The 17,302-nt window shown below is 40.2% G+C and overlaps 1 protein-coding gene across 41 annotated transcripts in view; it reads left to right on the forward strand.

The window, feature by feature from the left end:
• MACIR (macrophage immunometabolism regulator) overlaps positions 1-17,302 on the forward strand; it is a 149,885-nt gene that overhangs the window by 63,394 nt on the left and 69,189 nt on the right. For 19 of the 41 annotated variants that reach the window (XR_004967833.1, XR_004967832.1, XM_036311007.1 and 16 more), the window contains one exon: positions 9,128-9,201. The exons of 16 other annotated variants lie outside the window; for them this stretch is intronic. Coding sequence is in view for 23 of the 25 variants with exons in the window: in XM_036311018.1 (XP_036166911.1) it covers positions 9,128-9,201 (74 nt within the window). In the remaining 2 variants the exon portion in view is untranslated. Of the gene's footprint in view, positions 1-9,127; positions 9,202-12,214; positions 12,266-14,349; positions 14,485-17,302 lie in introns of those variants that run through there. 6 more of the 41 variants (XM_036311015.1, XM_036311012.1, XM_036311028.1 and 3 more) reach the window with 4 other exon arrangements.

The following is a 17,302-nucleotide window of genomic DNA, read 5'->3' on the forward strand; positions in this document are numbered from 1 at the left end:
TTAGACCTTTTAAAAGGTCTTGATTAGACACTGTATTAAATTGTGTTGCTTTAGAAGTCATGATAGTGACTCTTTACAACTGGTTTACTCATTGAATCCAGTAAAAATTCTACCTTTAATACGCTTCTGCCATGTGATGCTTAAAAATAATTCATGTAACTAAGTCAGAACATCACTCTAAATAATCTTTCAAATCACACCAAGAAAGTTTCATCAGTGTTAAAAGTGTAATTATGGTAGTTGGTTTGGGATAAAGTTAATGTCTTATCCTTAATAATCTCCCTTGCACTGATTTCTACTCTGTCCAGTGAAGCTTGTAGGAGGTCCTAGTGCAGCCGTGGGCAAACTACAGCCCGCGGGCCATAAAACTAAAAAAAAAAAAAAAAAAGATCGTACCCTTTTATGTAATGATGTTTACTTTGAATTTATATTAGTTCACACAAACACTCCATCCATGCTTTTGTTTCGGCCCTCCGGTTCAGTTTAAGAACCCATTGTGGCCCTTGAGTCAAAAAGTTTGCCCACCCCTGTTCTAGTGGGTCAAGGGTGTCAATATTTTTAATCATATTAACAACTCAGATACATTGTCTTTTTTGTGTGGTCATATTTTCAGTATGGTTGTTAGGGAGTTATTTGTGTAGCAGGGACTGCAAGTCTCTATGTCTTTTTGATGAAAATATGTTCTTGAGCTTTCTTGCCTACTTAGCATTTCATATCTTGCAGCCATAAATCCTGGAGCTAAGCTTAGCTCACATAGCTCTGTGTATTTTCACTTCCCCAAGGGTAGTTATATCATTTCTGAGGTAGGAGGATCAATACGGAATAGGGTTCTCTAAGTAAGGGCAAACCAGCACCAAATATAGCACTGACACAGCAGTTGGTGGCTTCCTGTTTGTGATGTTCATCAAAGCTATAACGCTGACTAATACCAGGATTTTAGCTCTGCAGAAGACTATGTGGTCAGAAAATATCTGAGACAGTCTTTGTACTTGCCCTGGTGTTTGAAGGTTTCTATTCTTACAATAAATTACAACTGAAATTCCCTTTTAAGGCCTTTAACTCCTGATTAAATCACATTTATAATTATGACAAAATTTATTGTGAACTAATGTCAGTACCTTTCCATAGTTTCTACTAGATTAGGACTCCTGGAGGGCACTTTTATGCTTTTTCTTCTTTGTATCTCTTAGAGTGTATTGAAGGATGCTTCTCAGACATGAGAGAGTTGGCAAGGGCTTGCTTTCTGCCTGACACTGTGCTAATCAATTTGGATGCATTATTTTCTTTATCTCAGATAAACCCCATGAGGGAGGCACCCTTTAGTCACCTTTCATGGGTGAGAAATTTAAGAAAAGAAGAGAGATTAAGTCACTTGACTTGAGGCAAGTAGCTGGCTAAATGATAGAGCCAGAATTGGTCTGTGTGACTGAACTCTTCCAGAATATCTTAGAGTTGGAATCATAGTATGTAGCCTTTTCAGATTGACTTCTTTCACTTAGTAATATGCATTTAAGGTTCCATGTCTTTTTATGACTTGACTAGAGGCCCAGTGTACGAATTGGTGCACCAGTGGGGTCCGGCTGGCCCGGCCTCAATCAGGGTGGATCAGGGCCCAGCCTGTTGGGAGGAGGAGAGAGTGGGAGGTTGGCTGGCAGGCCCCGCCCCTGATTTGGGTGGGTGGGGGCCAATTGGGGGTGGGGCCGGCCATGGGGAGGGGCTGTGGGTGGTGGGCCAGCTGGCCCCGCCCCTGCATGGGGTGGGGGATGATCGGAGGCGGAGCTGGTTGGGGGGAGGGGCTGTGAGCCAATTGGGGTGGTGGGGGCCCTTTGTAGGTGGGGCTGGCTGTGGGAAGGGGCTGTGGGTGGTGGGCCAGCCACGGCCACACCCCCAGATGGAGTGGAGGGACTGATTGAGAGCCAGCGGCCTGGGGGAGGGGCTAAGGGTGGTTGGCCAGCTGGTCCTGCCCCTGATTGGAGTGGGAGGGGCCAATCAGGGGCAGAGCTGGCTGGGGGGGCAGGGCTGCGGGCTGATTGGGGTGATGGGGGCCCATTGGGCTTGGGGCTGGCTGAGGGGAGGGTCCGCAGGTGGTTGGCAGGTCAGCCCTGCCCCTGATTGGGGTGGGAGGGATAATCTGGGGGGAGGGGCTGTGGGCTGATCAGGGTGGTGGGGGCCCATTGAGGGCGGGGCTGGCTGGGTGGAGGGGCTGCAGGAGGTTGGTCAGCAGGCCCACCCCCTATTGGGGTGGGAGAGGCCAATCATGGGTGGTGCTGGCTGGAGGAGGGGCCATGGGAGGTTGGCCGGCTTGACCCCACCCCTAGATCGAGCTGGTTTGCTAGCTGCAGTGGGTGTCATAGCGACCAGTCATTCTGTTCATTACAGCATTCTGGTCACTGGCTTTTTATATATATAGATAGATCATTTCATTTAAGTGGTGAATAATATTCCATTGTCTGGATGTATCAGTTTATTTATTCATTCACCTACCAAAGGACATCTTGGTTGTGGCCAGGTTTTGACAGTTATGAATAAAGTTTCTATAAACATTCATGTATAGGTTCTTCGTGTGTATAAGTTTCAACACCGTTGGGTAAAAACTAAGGAGCACAATTGCCAGATCAAATGTTAAGTGTCTTTAGAAAGAAACCACCAAAGTGGCTAGAACCTTTTGTATTCCCACCAGCAATGAATGATAGTCCTGTTGCTTCACATCCTGGCCAGCATTTGGTATTATCACTGTTCCAGATTTGGGCCATTTTAATAGTTATGCAGCAGCATATCATTATTTTATTTTGTAGTTCTTTAATGATATATGTTGTTGGACATCTTTTCTTTTTGAGTGAGGTGTCTGTTCAGGTTTTTGGCACATTTTAAAATATGATTGTTTTCTTTTTGTTGACTTGAAAGAGTTCTTTGCATATTTTAGATAACAGTCCTTTATTAAATGTCTTTTGCCAATATTTTCTTCTAGTCTGTGGTTTGTCTTTGCTTTCTCTTGACATTCTCTTTTGCAGGGTAGATATTTTTAATTTTAATGGAGTCTAATTTATCAGTTATTTCTTTCATGAGTCATGCCTTTGGTGTTGTATCTAAAAGGATATTGTTATACCCAAGTTCATTTAGGTCTTCTTCTATGTTACCATCTAGGAGTTTTATAGTTTTGTGGTTTATATATAGATCTGTGATTAATTTTGAGTTAAATTTTGTGAAGAGTATAAGGTCGGTGTCTAGATTCATTTTTTTGCAAGTGGATGTCCAGTTGTTCCAGCACCATTTGTGGAAAAGTCTCTCTTTGCTCCCTTGTATTGCTTTTGCTTCATTGTTGAGAAGTAGTATTATATTTGTGTGTATGTATTTCAGGCTCTCTATTCTGAGGAGAACCAAGGCAAGCTAGCTGATGGCTAGCACCCACTCTCAGATGTGAGTATGGCCATTGTGGATCTTCTAGCCTGGCCACCCCTCTGGCCCAGTGAAAGCACATGAGTGAGTCCAGGCACAACCAGATGGGACTGCTGAGCCCTGCACTGAATGATAAGAAATACTAAATCACTATCATTTTAAGAGATTAAGTTTTGGATGATTATATGATATATATATACTAGAGGCCTGGTGCACAAAAATTTGTGCACTTGGGAGGGGGGGGTCCCCCTCAGCCCAGCCTGTGCCCTCTCGCAGTCTGGGACCCCTCGGGGGATGACCACCTGCTGGCTTAACCAAGGGAGGCCCGGATGGTGGCAGGGCGGGCAGTGGATCGCACCCCCCCCGGGTCACACACGGGAGGCTTGGATGGCGGTGGGGTGGGCGGCGGATTGCGCTGTCCCGCTCCGTCGCCCCGGGTCGCACACGGGAGGCCCGGATGGCGGTGGGGTGGGTGGCAGATTGCGCCGCCCTGGGTTGCACACGGGAGGCCCGGATGGCAGCACGGTGGGTGGCGGCTCGCGCTGTCCCGCCCCACCTGCAGTATGCAAATTTAACGGCCATCTTTGTTGGGTTAATTTGCATACTCTTCTGATTGGCTGATGGGCGTAGTGAAGGTATGGTCAATTACCATTTTTGTCTTTTATTAGTGTGTGTATATATATATATGAATTCTTGGTTTCTGGGAAAAGAATATCATCAGTTTAGTAACTGTAAGGATTTGTTTGTGTGGATGGTGCAATTTTGTACTTTGGTCTGATTCTAAATGATTCTGTGGATCATAGCAGTTACTAACATGTACTGAAAGAGGCTTGAGGGAATGGGGCTCTGTTTCTGAGTAAGGACTGGGTTGTGCTGGTGATGTTCTGAAAGGGTTAAGAAAGTGGCAATGATAAGAAAGGGAAGGAGAAGGCCAAGAAAATAGATTCCTTATCTTTATGGTGATGTCCAAAGAGCCAGAGATACCACATTTCCTTATAATGATAGTAAATCTTACATCCTGCCTTTATAACTGGTAGCAGCAGAAATTTGAGTTTTGTTATAAAATGGAAAAAGAGCTGAGTTTTACAAATCACTGATTAAAAGAAATCCTTTATACTACTGGGTACAGTAGTTCTTTGACCAAGTGATACACTTATATCTGGATTATGCAAATTGGTAGCTCATGGGCTGGGTCTATCTACCTTGGGGTGTATTTTATTTAGCCCACACTATGTATGAACATACTGTGTTACAACAAATGAGTCAGCTTTTAAAAATCTAAGAGCTTTAACACAAAAATCTTCAGCATCCCTTGAAATTTGGATGATCTCACCACAGGTCTGGACTGAGTGACAGCACACCCCTTAGATTCTGCATTCTCCAGCCAGCATCTTACACTTGTTTCCTCCTCGATCTGGTTGCTGTAAGCATGAGCCAGCCTTTACAGAGTCATTTTGAAGATTAAGTCCTGGTAATATAGACTTAATTGACTAGCAAATCAACCAAAAGTGGCTTGATTTCCCCTAGGTACAAAATGATCAGAAAAGTGATCTGCATATGAAATGTCCATTTATGCGATTTCCACTACACCCTAGTTCAGGCGTAGGAGTCATAGGTTTAGAGAAAATGCTTTTAGATAAAGAGGTGCTCCCAGCCTGATGAGAGGAAGAGAGGAAAATCCATGGCTACTGGGATTGAAAGAGGACCTGTGCTTTACTTTTGATATCCCCTGGTGTTGGGGGGTAGGGGTGGGGAGAAGCTGTCTGGGCAGAGAGAACCATCGATAGCTTCCCCACAGAAGCAGCAAAGACCTAAGAACCTGTTGAAAGGCTATCATATACCTCACAAGCAACCTGTCTGAATGGTGATTGAGGACAGGGTACTCTACTCTCCACATTCTTCTCCATGCCTTGGCTTGGCAAAGGTCCTAGAACTCTGACAGACCCTATTAAAGAGGGAACGCAAAGACAGCTGGTATTAAGTTGTTCACAATCTCAAAGAATTGGTGCTTTGAGTCAGGAATAATATAGAATTATTTACACACCTAGAATTGTGGACTGAAATTCATGCTAAGTATCTTGTCAAAGAATACACTTCTTTTAGTAAGATATATATATATATCTCCCATGTTCAAAGGCTGTTAAATCGTGTTGTTTACCCATGTCTTCAGGAAAAAATAACTTCTACTGTTGTGGTAAACAACCTGCTTCCCTATTTATAATGGTCTGGCCCTCTAGCAACTTCAGCGCGAAATTATAGCTAATTTGCCTACAAATGTCAGGTGGTCATAATAATCTGGCCACTCAGTGTATATTCCAAAAGTACAATTAGTTTGTGTTTTCAAAGTATTGTTTTATTTTTGCCCTCTACCACTGTTTATAAACGACATCCTGTGATTCTGCACTGAATTATCGCAGTATATATTAGAGCTGTGATCCTGAGAGTTAGTGAGCTTCATGTGTTTGGTCATTGGCTGCCAGCTCAGTGTCTTTAAGAGCATCCTTATGTTTCTCCTTCCCACCAACCAGAAATGTTTCCAGTGCTGTGCACAGGTAATGGCTCTTTACGGTAAATTACCACCATTCAGTCATCTTCTGGCAGGTTTTCTGCAAGAGTCAGCAAGCAAGCAGGACCTTCAAGGACTGCTCTCCAAACCAGAGGGTCTTGTACTTTGTATGGACAGGAAGTGCTCCCTGTGGCTCTAGGTTTTTACTTCAGGGCACTGAGATACATTATTGCTCATTCTTAAACCTTAGTTGAGTGCTCCAATGGAAATTTAATCAATGTGACAACTGTATTCATTATTTATTGAGAAAACATATGTTGAATAGCAACTGTACATGCAGACTGCCCTGAGACTGCCATGCTGGAGAGGCCCTGCAGAGGCACTCTGGTCAACAGCCCTCTTGCAGCCACTTTTATTGTGGCATCAGATATGTGAGTGAATCCATTTGGGATCTCTCATCTGCCAACTGAACACCACCTAATGACCTTGGTCAATCCCATGCAAAAGTGATGGTTGTAAAAATATTTTCTAAATTTGGACTCTTGCAAATGAAAGCTAACCAAATAAAGGAGTGCCTCAGTAATTTCAGCATAAAGAACTTGCTATGCTCAACATGAAAATGCTCAGATCAACAAATTGGATCGCACCTGGTTGTCATAGTTGACATGGAATAATTTTGTGTCTGAATCCAAGGCCAAAGATGATCGCTATGCTATCACTTAATATCATAAAAAAAGGAAGCAAATTTGTGGCAGATAGAAAATGCAAGGCACCTGTGGATACAGAACAGTGACCAAATACCTTTAATGGAGACCAGTATGTTTAGAAATCTTCACATTTAACAGGAAAATATTTACTTTTATGTATTTTAATTAATTAAAAATGAATGACCCAGATGAATATCAGAATAATAGTCTTGTTTTAGAGTGTACATTTTTATGTCTGGAATAACATTCTCAGAACAAGAGACAAGAGCTGAAATACCATTTTTTCAGCCATCTTTTACATGTTTACAGTGGTGGTGCATAAATGTGGAATGTAACAATGATGGTTGACAACTGTTACCGTTCTGATTCCTCTGATTAGAGCCACACATATTTGCATTGATGCTTCACATGGGCAGCAGGAGAACACTGAAGGGTCTGTTTGTTGCCGAAACCGGTTTGGCTCAGTGGATAGAGCGTCGGCCTGCGGACTGAAAGGTCCCAGGTTCGATTCCGGTCAAGGGCATGTACCTGGGTTGCGGGCACATCCCCAGTAGGAGATGTGCGGGAGGCGGCTGATCGATGTTTCTCTCTCATCGATGTTTCTAACTCTCTATCTCTCTCCCTTTCTCTCTGTAAAATATCAATAAAATATATTTAAAAAAAAAAAGAGTCTGTTTGTTGTATGCATTGCTTCCTTTGTGCAAGGTGGTGAGACATGATGGGCAGAAGGAATGTTTTCCCACGAATATTGTGGAAAGGAAAAAGAAGTAGAACTATAGAAATGTGTCAAAAATGTGTGGGTGTGGTCAGCAAATAAAGGAGCAAATAAATAAAAATTAAAAAGTGATAATTTCAGATACTTTTACATCTATGAAAGAAATAACCAAGAAATAAACAAGAAGGGATGTTTGGGTGGGCCCTCAGAGGATGTGCATCTGGGTAGGTCAGAACTGAGACTCAGGAATCTATATTGCTGCTGTTCCTAGTGAGGGGGCAACTTCCCCCTCTCCTAGGTACGTGCATGGACATCTAGTGTACTAATCCCTGTAGGTTAGGGTTCAGATTCCATGGCTAGATTAGGAACACGCATTCCACAAGCAACATTATTGTGCTGTTTGCTGACTCACTAATTTATCATTTTTTAAAAATAATGAATCCTGAAAGATCAAGTCAGGATAATGTGGCAATTTAAGCATGTACAAAATAATAGTTAATATTTACAAGCATAATTAAATCCAGCAGTGGTATAAACACTCTATGTCAGGGGTGGGCAACCCCTCGCATGCGTGCCAAACATGGCACGCCAGTAACTTTTGCTGGCACGCGACAGACACCCTCTCTTATAATCTTCCATTTACAATTGTGAATCTTTGTTCTCAGTGATGGATTTTGTTAAGTCTCATAATAGGAGTAGCCTGATGGATGAAAGTAGTAGCTCGTGCATATCTCTGAAGGTCACGAAATAGAAACCTGATGTAAAATCTCTGTCATCAGTGATGCAGCAGCAAAAGTCCCACTGATAATATCAAACGGACTCATAAAGTTTTCTGTCGTTTTGAAAGCTGACAGCTTGGTGTTGGCAGCTGAATTTTGACATGTCAGGCTATTATCAAAACTCTCAAACAGCTGAAACTGTAGGTATGTAACAGTTAAGCCTTCTGTGAGGCATGTTTAGCTGGCAGGAAGAATGCTATCAGTGCACATGTATACATTAAAAAATAAATGTATTTTTCATCATCATATACTGTGTTTTTGTCGCTCGAATGAATTTTATTATTTCTTCAAGGTTCTTCACATACGTACACCTTAAGAGATACCAAGTAGGCGTAACATGTTCTCAAAAAGTTAGGGTTGGCACACAGAAGAATTTTGAGTCAGAGATTTTGCTGGTTTTGGCATGCACTCACAAAAAGGTTGCCCACCCCTGCTCTATGTATTCACTAACTCGATTTTTACAATGGTTCCCAAAACTGGTGCTAACAATATTTTCATGTTAGTGATGACACCAGTTAGGCTAAGAGTTGGAAATAAATTCCCTCTTGTCACACAGCCAGGAAATGGAAGAGCTGGGATAACCAATCCCACAGTCAGACTACTTTCCATTAGACTGTCTTCCTAGAACAGCCATTTTATGTCATCAAAACTTCGAAGTGTCAGGTGAGAAATTTTTTGTAGATGATGTGAATCTTTTGAGGATGGTACTCTACTATTTTTCAGGGCCACTGATAGTCCTTAAGTTGACCTTGGGGGGAAAATAAAGATTTGCTTTTTCATAGAAATACTGCACTGAGGAAATATGTGTTATATCCAAGCAATATTCTGTGTAAATAGCTAATAATTCAGAAGAAAAGGAAAAATGTTAACAGTAATTTAGCAGCAAATGGGGCATTTGACCTGCAACTCCCAGATGAATTCCCAAACGCCATGCATAATTTATTTTAGGAAGATGAAATGATAGGGGTTATGTAATGCTTGATGAGAAATTGCCGTCATAATATGGGAAATTGCTTCTACTTAGCAGGGTCACCAGCAGAGGAAGAGTGGTTCCAGGATATCATTTTCCACCTTGAGAATCTTGGCCGAAGCAGTTGCGTAAGTGCTTTCTGTCCAGCTGCACTAGCTAGTTAGCTGAAGTAAGCTTCTTTTCCAGAGACCTCAAAAGCCCTTTGATTAGCTAGCACCCAAATGGCCTCTGTGCTATTTTCTGAGCAGTTGTGCTCCAATCACAGATCCTCATCTTCAAGCTGCAGTTACATTTCCTAGATTTGCACAGATGCAAGGCTCTCCCAGAACTAGGATAGCTGTCAAGTTGTAGGGCAGCTCAGTTGCTCCTTGGAATTTATGCCCTAAGGGACAAACACTCCATAGAACGTTTTGAAAGCTGACAGCTTGGTGTTGGCAGCTGAATTTTGACATGTCAGGCTATTATCAAAACTCTCAAACAGCTGAAACTGTAGGTATGTAACAGTTAAGCCTTCTGTGAGGCATGTTTATCTGGCAGGAAGAATGCTATCAATTGCCTTATTATTCTATTATCCTTTGCATTTCAGTTGCTTTTTGTTAATCAACTGAAACTAATGCATTGTTGAAATATGTAAAATGACAAGGCAAATAAAGAGCCACGGTTGAAATTTTAGCCTCAAGACAAGGCTCAACTTAAGGATATTGAGTTGGAAAAATTTACCACTGAGTTACTGAACAATGTAAAAAGTAATACAAGAATTCACATATTTGGTAGTTTCTGTAAAAGTTCATACTCAGTCCTTTCCCTGTGGACTTAGAACAGCCGTGGGCAAACTATGGCCCGCGGGCCGCATCCGGCCCGTTTGAAATGAATAAAACTAAAAAAAAAAAAAAGACCCTACCCTTTTATGTAATGATGTTTACTTTGAATTTATATTAGTTCACACAAACACTCCATCCATGCTTTTGTTCTGGCCCTCCGGTCCAGTTTAAGAACCCATTGTGGCCCTCGAGTTAAAAACTTTGCCCACCCCTGACTTAGAAGGGGGTAATGAAAAATCATATTTCTTCCAAAGCTAGAGCTAACACACCTGAATACATTGGTGTCTGAAAACATATTTTATCAAAATAATGAGCTCAAAGGTGAGGGTTTTTAAAAAAAGTACGCATATACACACACACACACACGCACACACACACACACACAGTGTGGTCCTCTTAATTTTCATTCCATTAAATGATGAAAAAAATCAATGTCTGATAGACGATTTTAAAAGGGCAGAATTAGAAAAGCTATTTGGAGAAGAGTATGTCAGAAAAAGAATTGGGATTTTTTAATAGGAAAAAGAAAGAATAATGATCCTGTAACAATTTTTTTTTATATACAAACTATATATTTTTGTTACTGAAGTTAAAATGAAATTACATTGCTAACGCTAAAAGAATAGGGCTCTTTGGTTTCTATTAAAAAATGGTTAAAAACACAATCTCTCTCACTTGGAAAACAACACCTCACTCCCCATATTAACTATCAAGCCCACTTAGAGACTTAACAATTTGGTGCCAGCCTCAGGAGAGCCCTCACCAAACAATGCAGCAGAAAATTCTACCTTATGCTAAAATACTAGATAAGCACAAATTGAAATGTGTCGGTAAGGTAACTAACCCACCCAAACCCCCCTGGTTGCCACAATTGAATGTGAAATCATAAAACTCTTTGATGCCCTCTAACTGATTCGTGACTGAGAACTGAATTTGAGAAAACAGCTTTGAGATGAATCACGGCCATATTCTCCATGTGTGTATGCCACACCAAACAGGCAGTAAATTTAAGTTCTTCAAAAACAATTCTCAGTGAAAAAAAAAATGAAATGTGTTTAGTTGGACTTTTCTCATGAGTTAAGTTTTACAGACACAGATTTTGAATTAATCAGTGCCCCAGTCTGATTTATAGGTTAAGCAGTATAGTAGCTTTATAATGACACTAATAATAAATAACAGCAACAGCGGCATTTAACACTTAAAGAATGTGTATATTGTGATAGGCATGGGTTTAAGCCACCCCCCCCCCACATACCTATACTTCACATATGCAAATGTACATGTACATATACATATACATAGATATAATATTTAATCCTCAAAGCATCCTTGGCATTAGTAGATACTAGTACCTACTAATAGATACCATTTGTCAGAGAAGGAAATAGAGGTGCAAAGAGCTAGCATTGTTTATCCAGGGTCACAAAGTGGGGAGGGTGGTATTTAAATGTGGGCCATCTGCATGTAAAGCCTATGCTACTTACTTGTCACTGTATCACAGTGCCCTTTGGTTGCGTCACCAGAGCATGCACATGTTGAGATATATTCATATGAAGTTTATGTGCAGTGCAAGCATTTTAAACTTCTGTATTAGTTCCTTCAAAATGTGGTCCATATAGTGAAGAGGAATAGCCACAATAGAAGTGATATTTTCAAGCTTCCATATAAAAATGTCTGGAGGCAGAGCTTATAATGGAAAAATATTGATTGTGAGTTTAAAAGGTGATGAACTTCAGGACCGATAAAAGCCAAATTTATATCCCTGAAGTTTCCCTCTCATATTTGCAAATTCCCCTTTCCACATTTGAAAAGCTCGTTTTCAGAAGTGATGACAGAAGTATTTCAGAGTCAGCCCTAATAACAGCTGTTAGTTCAGATTAGTGCAAGCAAGAATTTCTCTGTTTCTGCTGCACATCTGTTAGTGGTGTTTTTTGTGTTTTTTTAAAAAAAATCTGTGGGCCAAAACCAGTTTGGCTCAGTGGATAGAGCGTCGGCTTGCGGACTGAAAGGTCCCGGGTTCGATTCCGGTCAAGGGCATGTACCTGGGTTGTGGGCACATCCCCAGTGGGAGATGTGCAGGAGGCAGCTGATCGATGTTTCTCTCTCATCGATGTTTCTGACTCTCTATCTCTCTCCCTTCCTCTCTGTAAAAAATCAATAAAATATATTTAAAAAAAAATCTGTGGATAGTGGGCTATAGAACAAACAGTATACAGGATTTTTCCTCCTTTTAAAATATTTTTCTGTTTTTCTTATTATTTTGCTCCATTTCCTGAAATTTTTTTCTGTTAATGAATTATTACCACTTTACTTCAAGCAGATACCAAGGAGTAAATAAAAATATGATGCTTCCCTTAAGTCACACAAAGGTTTGTTTGAACTTAAAACTATCTTGGCTTTATTATTTTTTTATATATAAAAATATTTTTTCCCCAATCATCATGCCCCTCTGAATTTCAGAATGCTTTATTATAGCTATTAATTGTAATATTAAGATAAACTATGTGTGAGAGGTAGTTCTCTCTTTTTACTAGGACTTTTGTGTGTTTGGGGCAGAAAAATTTTATGATCCTTTCTCATTTATTATATTAGTAGTTTAAAAACAAAAACAGAAACAAAAGGAAGAACAAGATAATTGGCTGGCAAGAATGTAAGAGCTTTAGATTGCTTAATTTTATCTTTGCCAAAGGGCTATTAGTAAACGCTTTTAAGAAATTTGTATATATTCAGCTCCTTATGTACATTTCTCACAATTGAGATGGAATGGAGCTTTATTTGGAGTTTTACCAAAGAAAGTGACTTTGAGTATTATTGCCATTAGTCTCTTAATGTTTGATGCGGCTAGCTCCCTTAAGGATAGCTGTGGCCTTCATTCTACCATATACACGAGCTGCGTTGGGGAAATGAGGAATAACTACAATAGAGGCAATATTTTTAATGTTTCAGATTCAACAAAATCTGGAGGCAGAGTGGTAATGGGAAAATATCGATTTGCGAATTGAAGCTCATCAGCACTGATAGTAGCCACCTTTACACCTCAAGAGCTTCCACAAAGTCTGGCTTCTGGCCAGCTCTGGCTCCATCCTACTCAGGCTTTAAAAGTCTCAAATGCCTTTCCAGATGGCACTAGAGATTTCTACCACATCTAAGTCTTACCAATTTGGACTATAACTGTAGACTTTTATTTTTTCCAAGGCCTAAAATGAGGGGAAAGCCTATGAAACTTTCTGGGTTTCTCAATAATTATATCCATTTCCAGTTTGCTAGTAGTCTGACAACAATTTCTATTTTTAGAATGATAAAGGATAGAAAAATAGATATTAACCAAGATATATTTTTGTTGGGTCAAACATATTTATGTTCGTTAGGACTCATCTTTCTGGACTTTATGACACTTTACATCAGCATTTTTCATAGTGTGGTCCATTGACTACCAGTTTCAGAATCACTTGGCTTGTCTGGCAAAAAATCAAATTAACTTATTGAATTAAGATCTTTGGAGAAAGCACTTGGGTGAATATGTATTTAAAAACTTCCTAGAAAGAATATTTTTCCTGCCCTGAAGTTATGTGTGTGTGTGTGTGTGTGTGTGTGTGTGTGTGTGTGTGTATGATAAATCATAAATCACTTTAACATTTACAATGTCATCTGACTCTTAGCAACCTTGTTAAATATAAGAACAGGTAACATCTCCTTTTCATAGATGGGGAAGCTGAGATCTAGAGAAGTTTGGATTCAAAGACAATAAGAGGTAGAATTTAGGCCTGTCTTCAGGGTTCCTAGTTCTCTTTATATGACTTCTCACCCATTCTTCTTCTACATGAGAGGATGTTAGCTGCAAGTATGGAGAGCTGCAGGGGCATCTTGCTACTCTCCAATACTTTATTCTATAGGGAATAGAGATTCTTCAAAGACTTTAAAGAAGTAGTAGCATTTTCAATCAAATCTGTGTTCTAGCAGACAGTCTAGAAAGTGATTTGAAGAGAGGAAATCGAATCTGGAAGGTGACTTGGGAGATGTGTTCCTTCTACCATATCACCAATATTGCCTGGGTTACTCATGCCAAAAATCTCAAACTGGAAATGAAATATTTTTTACAAAGGCATAATTGTGAAGTCCAGAAAATGGTTCTTTATGGTGCTTATTGAATTGCAATATTAATCACATGGCTCCTCTAATATGTTGTGAACTCTGGAAAATAGAAACATGTTTCATTCATTCATCTTCCTACCCCCAGAATCTAGTTTAGTGTTGGCTGTATGGTTTTATTAAATATATTGTTGTTTGTTTGATAAACTTGAGTGAATAGTAGTAAAAAGTTGTTTTACACTGGCAATGTATATTACTGTTTACTTATATATCTCATATTTTATACTTTTCATATATACCAACATATAGCTTTAAGTATACTGGTATACTTCATTCTACTGCATTTTGCTTTATTGTGCTTCACAGATGTTGTGTTTTCTACAGTTTCAAGGCAGGACTTTCCATCAGCAAAAAAGATTACAACTTGCTTTGTTGAGATGTTTGCTTTATTGTGGTGGTCTGGAACCAAACCCGCAGTATCTCTGAGTATGCCCATACTTACCCACCTGATTATTACAGCCACCCTGTTATAATAACTCCTGTTTTAGATGAGAAGCACAGAATAGCTCAGTAACTCATCCGAGGTCAGTCACTTGTCCCAGCTCAAATCTTAGTGGAATTAGGATTTGAATTAGGTAGCCAGGTTCCAAAGCCGTGCTATGCTGTTATATACATAAATTCATAAACTGTTCCATTGCTGATCATTTTTTATATTATCTCATAATGGTATAAATTGGAATTTAATAGTGTAACATTTGCTGTGGTAACAAACACTAAAATATCAGTGGCTTGCCCCAATAAAAGTTTATTTCCTACTCAAAGTTCTATGTGGCTTAGATGACTTTCCTGTGTGGCTCTTATCCAAAAGATGACTCAGCGACCTGGGCTGCTATCATCTTGTAACTATGCCAGCTGGGACAGGTGTCCTCCAGGGTTGAATAATCAGAGAAAGAAAAATGAAGGTACCATATCAGCTCTTAATTGCCTACTCCATAAGGTCACATGTCACATCCACACATATTTCATTGAGCAGCACTATTCACACAGCCCAACATAACTGAAAGGAAGGCTGGGAAATGTAGAGGAGCACATGGACTTTAGGTGAGCACTAATCGTTTATGCCACATTAAAAAATAGGATAATAATAAATACGTAAAAATACAAGATTGGGAGCAATGCATCTGTTTTCAGGCCCTGGCTATAATGCCAGGGTTAGTTCACTGACCCTGAATGTAATATATCTGCTTTGAATCAGTTTCATCATGTGTAAAATGGGCATAATGTGTGAAACCCAGCTCACAGGGTTGTGTGAATTAAATGAAATGGTAGAGTAGTAACCGTAACAGTGGTGGAGACACAGTAAGTGCTCAGTATATTATAGCCATTGTAGTAGTTAGGCTTCTCCAGAGAAACAGGATCTATCTGTATTTCTATCTATCTATCTATCTATCTATCTATCTATCTATCTATCTATCTACCAATCTACCTACCTATCTATCGAGAGAGGAGAGAGAAAGAGGTGTTTAATATAGGGAGTTGGTTCATGCAGTTATGGAGGCTGGTCAGGCCAAGTCTGCAGTTAAAATCTGAAGGCTGGAAGCTGCTGGAGAACCAGGATGATCTGATGTTATAATTGGAAGGCCGTCGGGCAGGAGAACTCCTTTTACTCATGGGAGGGCCAGCCTTCTGTTCTATTCAGGCCTTCAGCTTATTGGAAGAGGCCCATCCGAAGTGGGAGGGCAATCTGCTTAATTCAGATTACTGGTTTCAATGTTAATATCATCCAAAAACACCCTCACAGAAATACCCAGAATAACGTTTGACCTTATATTGGAGCACCCCATAACCCAGTCAAGTTGATACATAAAATTAATGATTACAGCCATCATTATTATTATTAGATATAGTCTATAGTTAGAGTTTTCTTGTTCCTTATTGAAGTTTATTTTTTTCTCAGCTAACCATTTTTAATTTTTTTAAAAGACTCATTAAAAGTTCTTTTTATGTTAGCAAAAGAGATTCAACCAAGTTGGACACCTGTGAGTGAAGGCAAGATTTTGGTGCCCAGAGTGAACAGATCAAGTTGCTAGTCCTCTTTTTAGACCATCATTTTGAAAGTCTAACAGCCACCATGAAAGATGTGCAGACAGGTCTTTTAAAAAGATGCCCCATGGAAGACAAAGAAAAATTGTGTCTTCAGTCTCCTGCTTTTTTTCTTCCTCATTACAATGCCTATAGTAGTCATTTTGATGTTATTTTTTATTTGTACACTACAGTGTACAAATAATTTTAAGTAGACTTTCATAATCATATTAAAGTTAATCTATACTAATAAAAGGGTAATATGCTAATTAGACCAGACATCTTCCGGATGTCCTTCCGGACAAAGCCATGGTGGCAGGGGCTGAGGCAGAGGCAGTTATGGGCGATCAGGCTGGCAGGGGAGATCAGTTAGGGGCTATCAGGCCTGCAGGGGAGGGCAGTTAGGGGGCATTCAGGCTGGCAGGCAGCGGTTAGGAGCCAGCAGTCCCAGATTGTGAGAGGGATGTCCCCTGAGGGGTCTCAAATTAGAGAGGGTGCAGGCCGAGATGAAGGACACCCCCTCACTTCCCATGCATGAATTTCATGCACCGCGCCTCTAGTCACTTCTATAATCCTCAATCTCACACTTAGCAAACTCTTTATTGATAGTTTCCAAGCAATCAGCCAAGACAGGGGGAAGAAAATCTACCAAAGCTATTGGGGTTATATAAAAAACAACAATCAGCTGATTGACTTAACTTCTCCCTTTTTTGCTGGTTGTCATCATGGAGATACAGATGAAGAGATATTCCAGAGCCAAGGTCATCTCTGCAATATGTTGGAGATACACAGAAAGCCTGGAAAGATGCTGTGTTCTTGGTGCCTGGAAGTCTAGCAGCCACAGGCTTTGTCAAAATTGTGGAGGAAATAAAGTCCAGACACACACAATACTTTCCAGGAAAATGCTTTCTAATTTTTGGAAAATTCAACCAGAAAACTTCCTTTGAGAGAAATCATGCCAGCTCTGTACATTCAAGCCAGTCAAACAATTGGACTGAACAACCAGTCAATTGGTAATTATTATGAATTGCTGGACAGAATGTCTGGCCAGTGCATCACTAAGCCCAGACAAGCAGTATAGATAATAAGGGAGGATTCATTCCTGCACAATCTTATTTCTTAGATGCCTCTCACAATATATAGAATAATTTTGTGTATAGGTTGCTCAATCGATGTGGGTGTATCAGGAAAGGACCTCAAAGTGAACATCTAATAGTTTAAGAAAAGCTTATACAAT

The sequence above is a fragment of the Myotis myotis genome, unplaced genomic scaffold, assembly GCF_014108235.1.
Source record: "Myotis myotis isolate mMyoMyo1 unplaced genomic scaffold, mMyoMyo1.p scaffold_m19_p_5, whole genome shotgun sequence".
In the NCBI taxonomy this organism is placed as follows: domain Eukaryota; kingdom Metazoa; phylum Chordata; class Mammalia; order Chiroptera; family Vespertilionidae; genus Myotis; species Myotis myotis.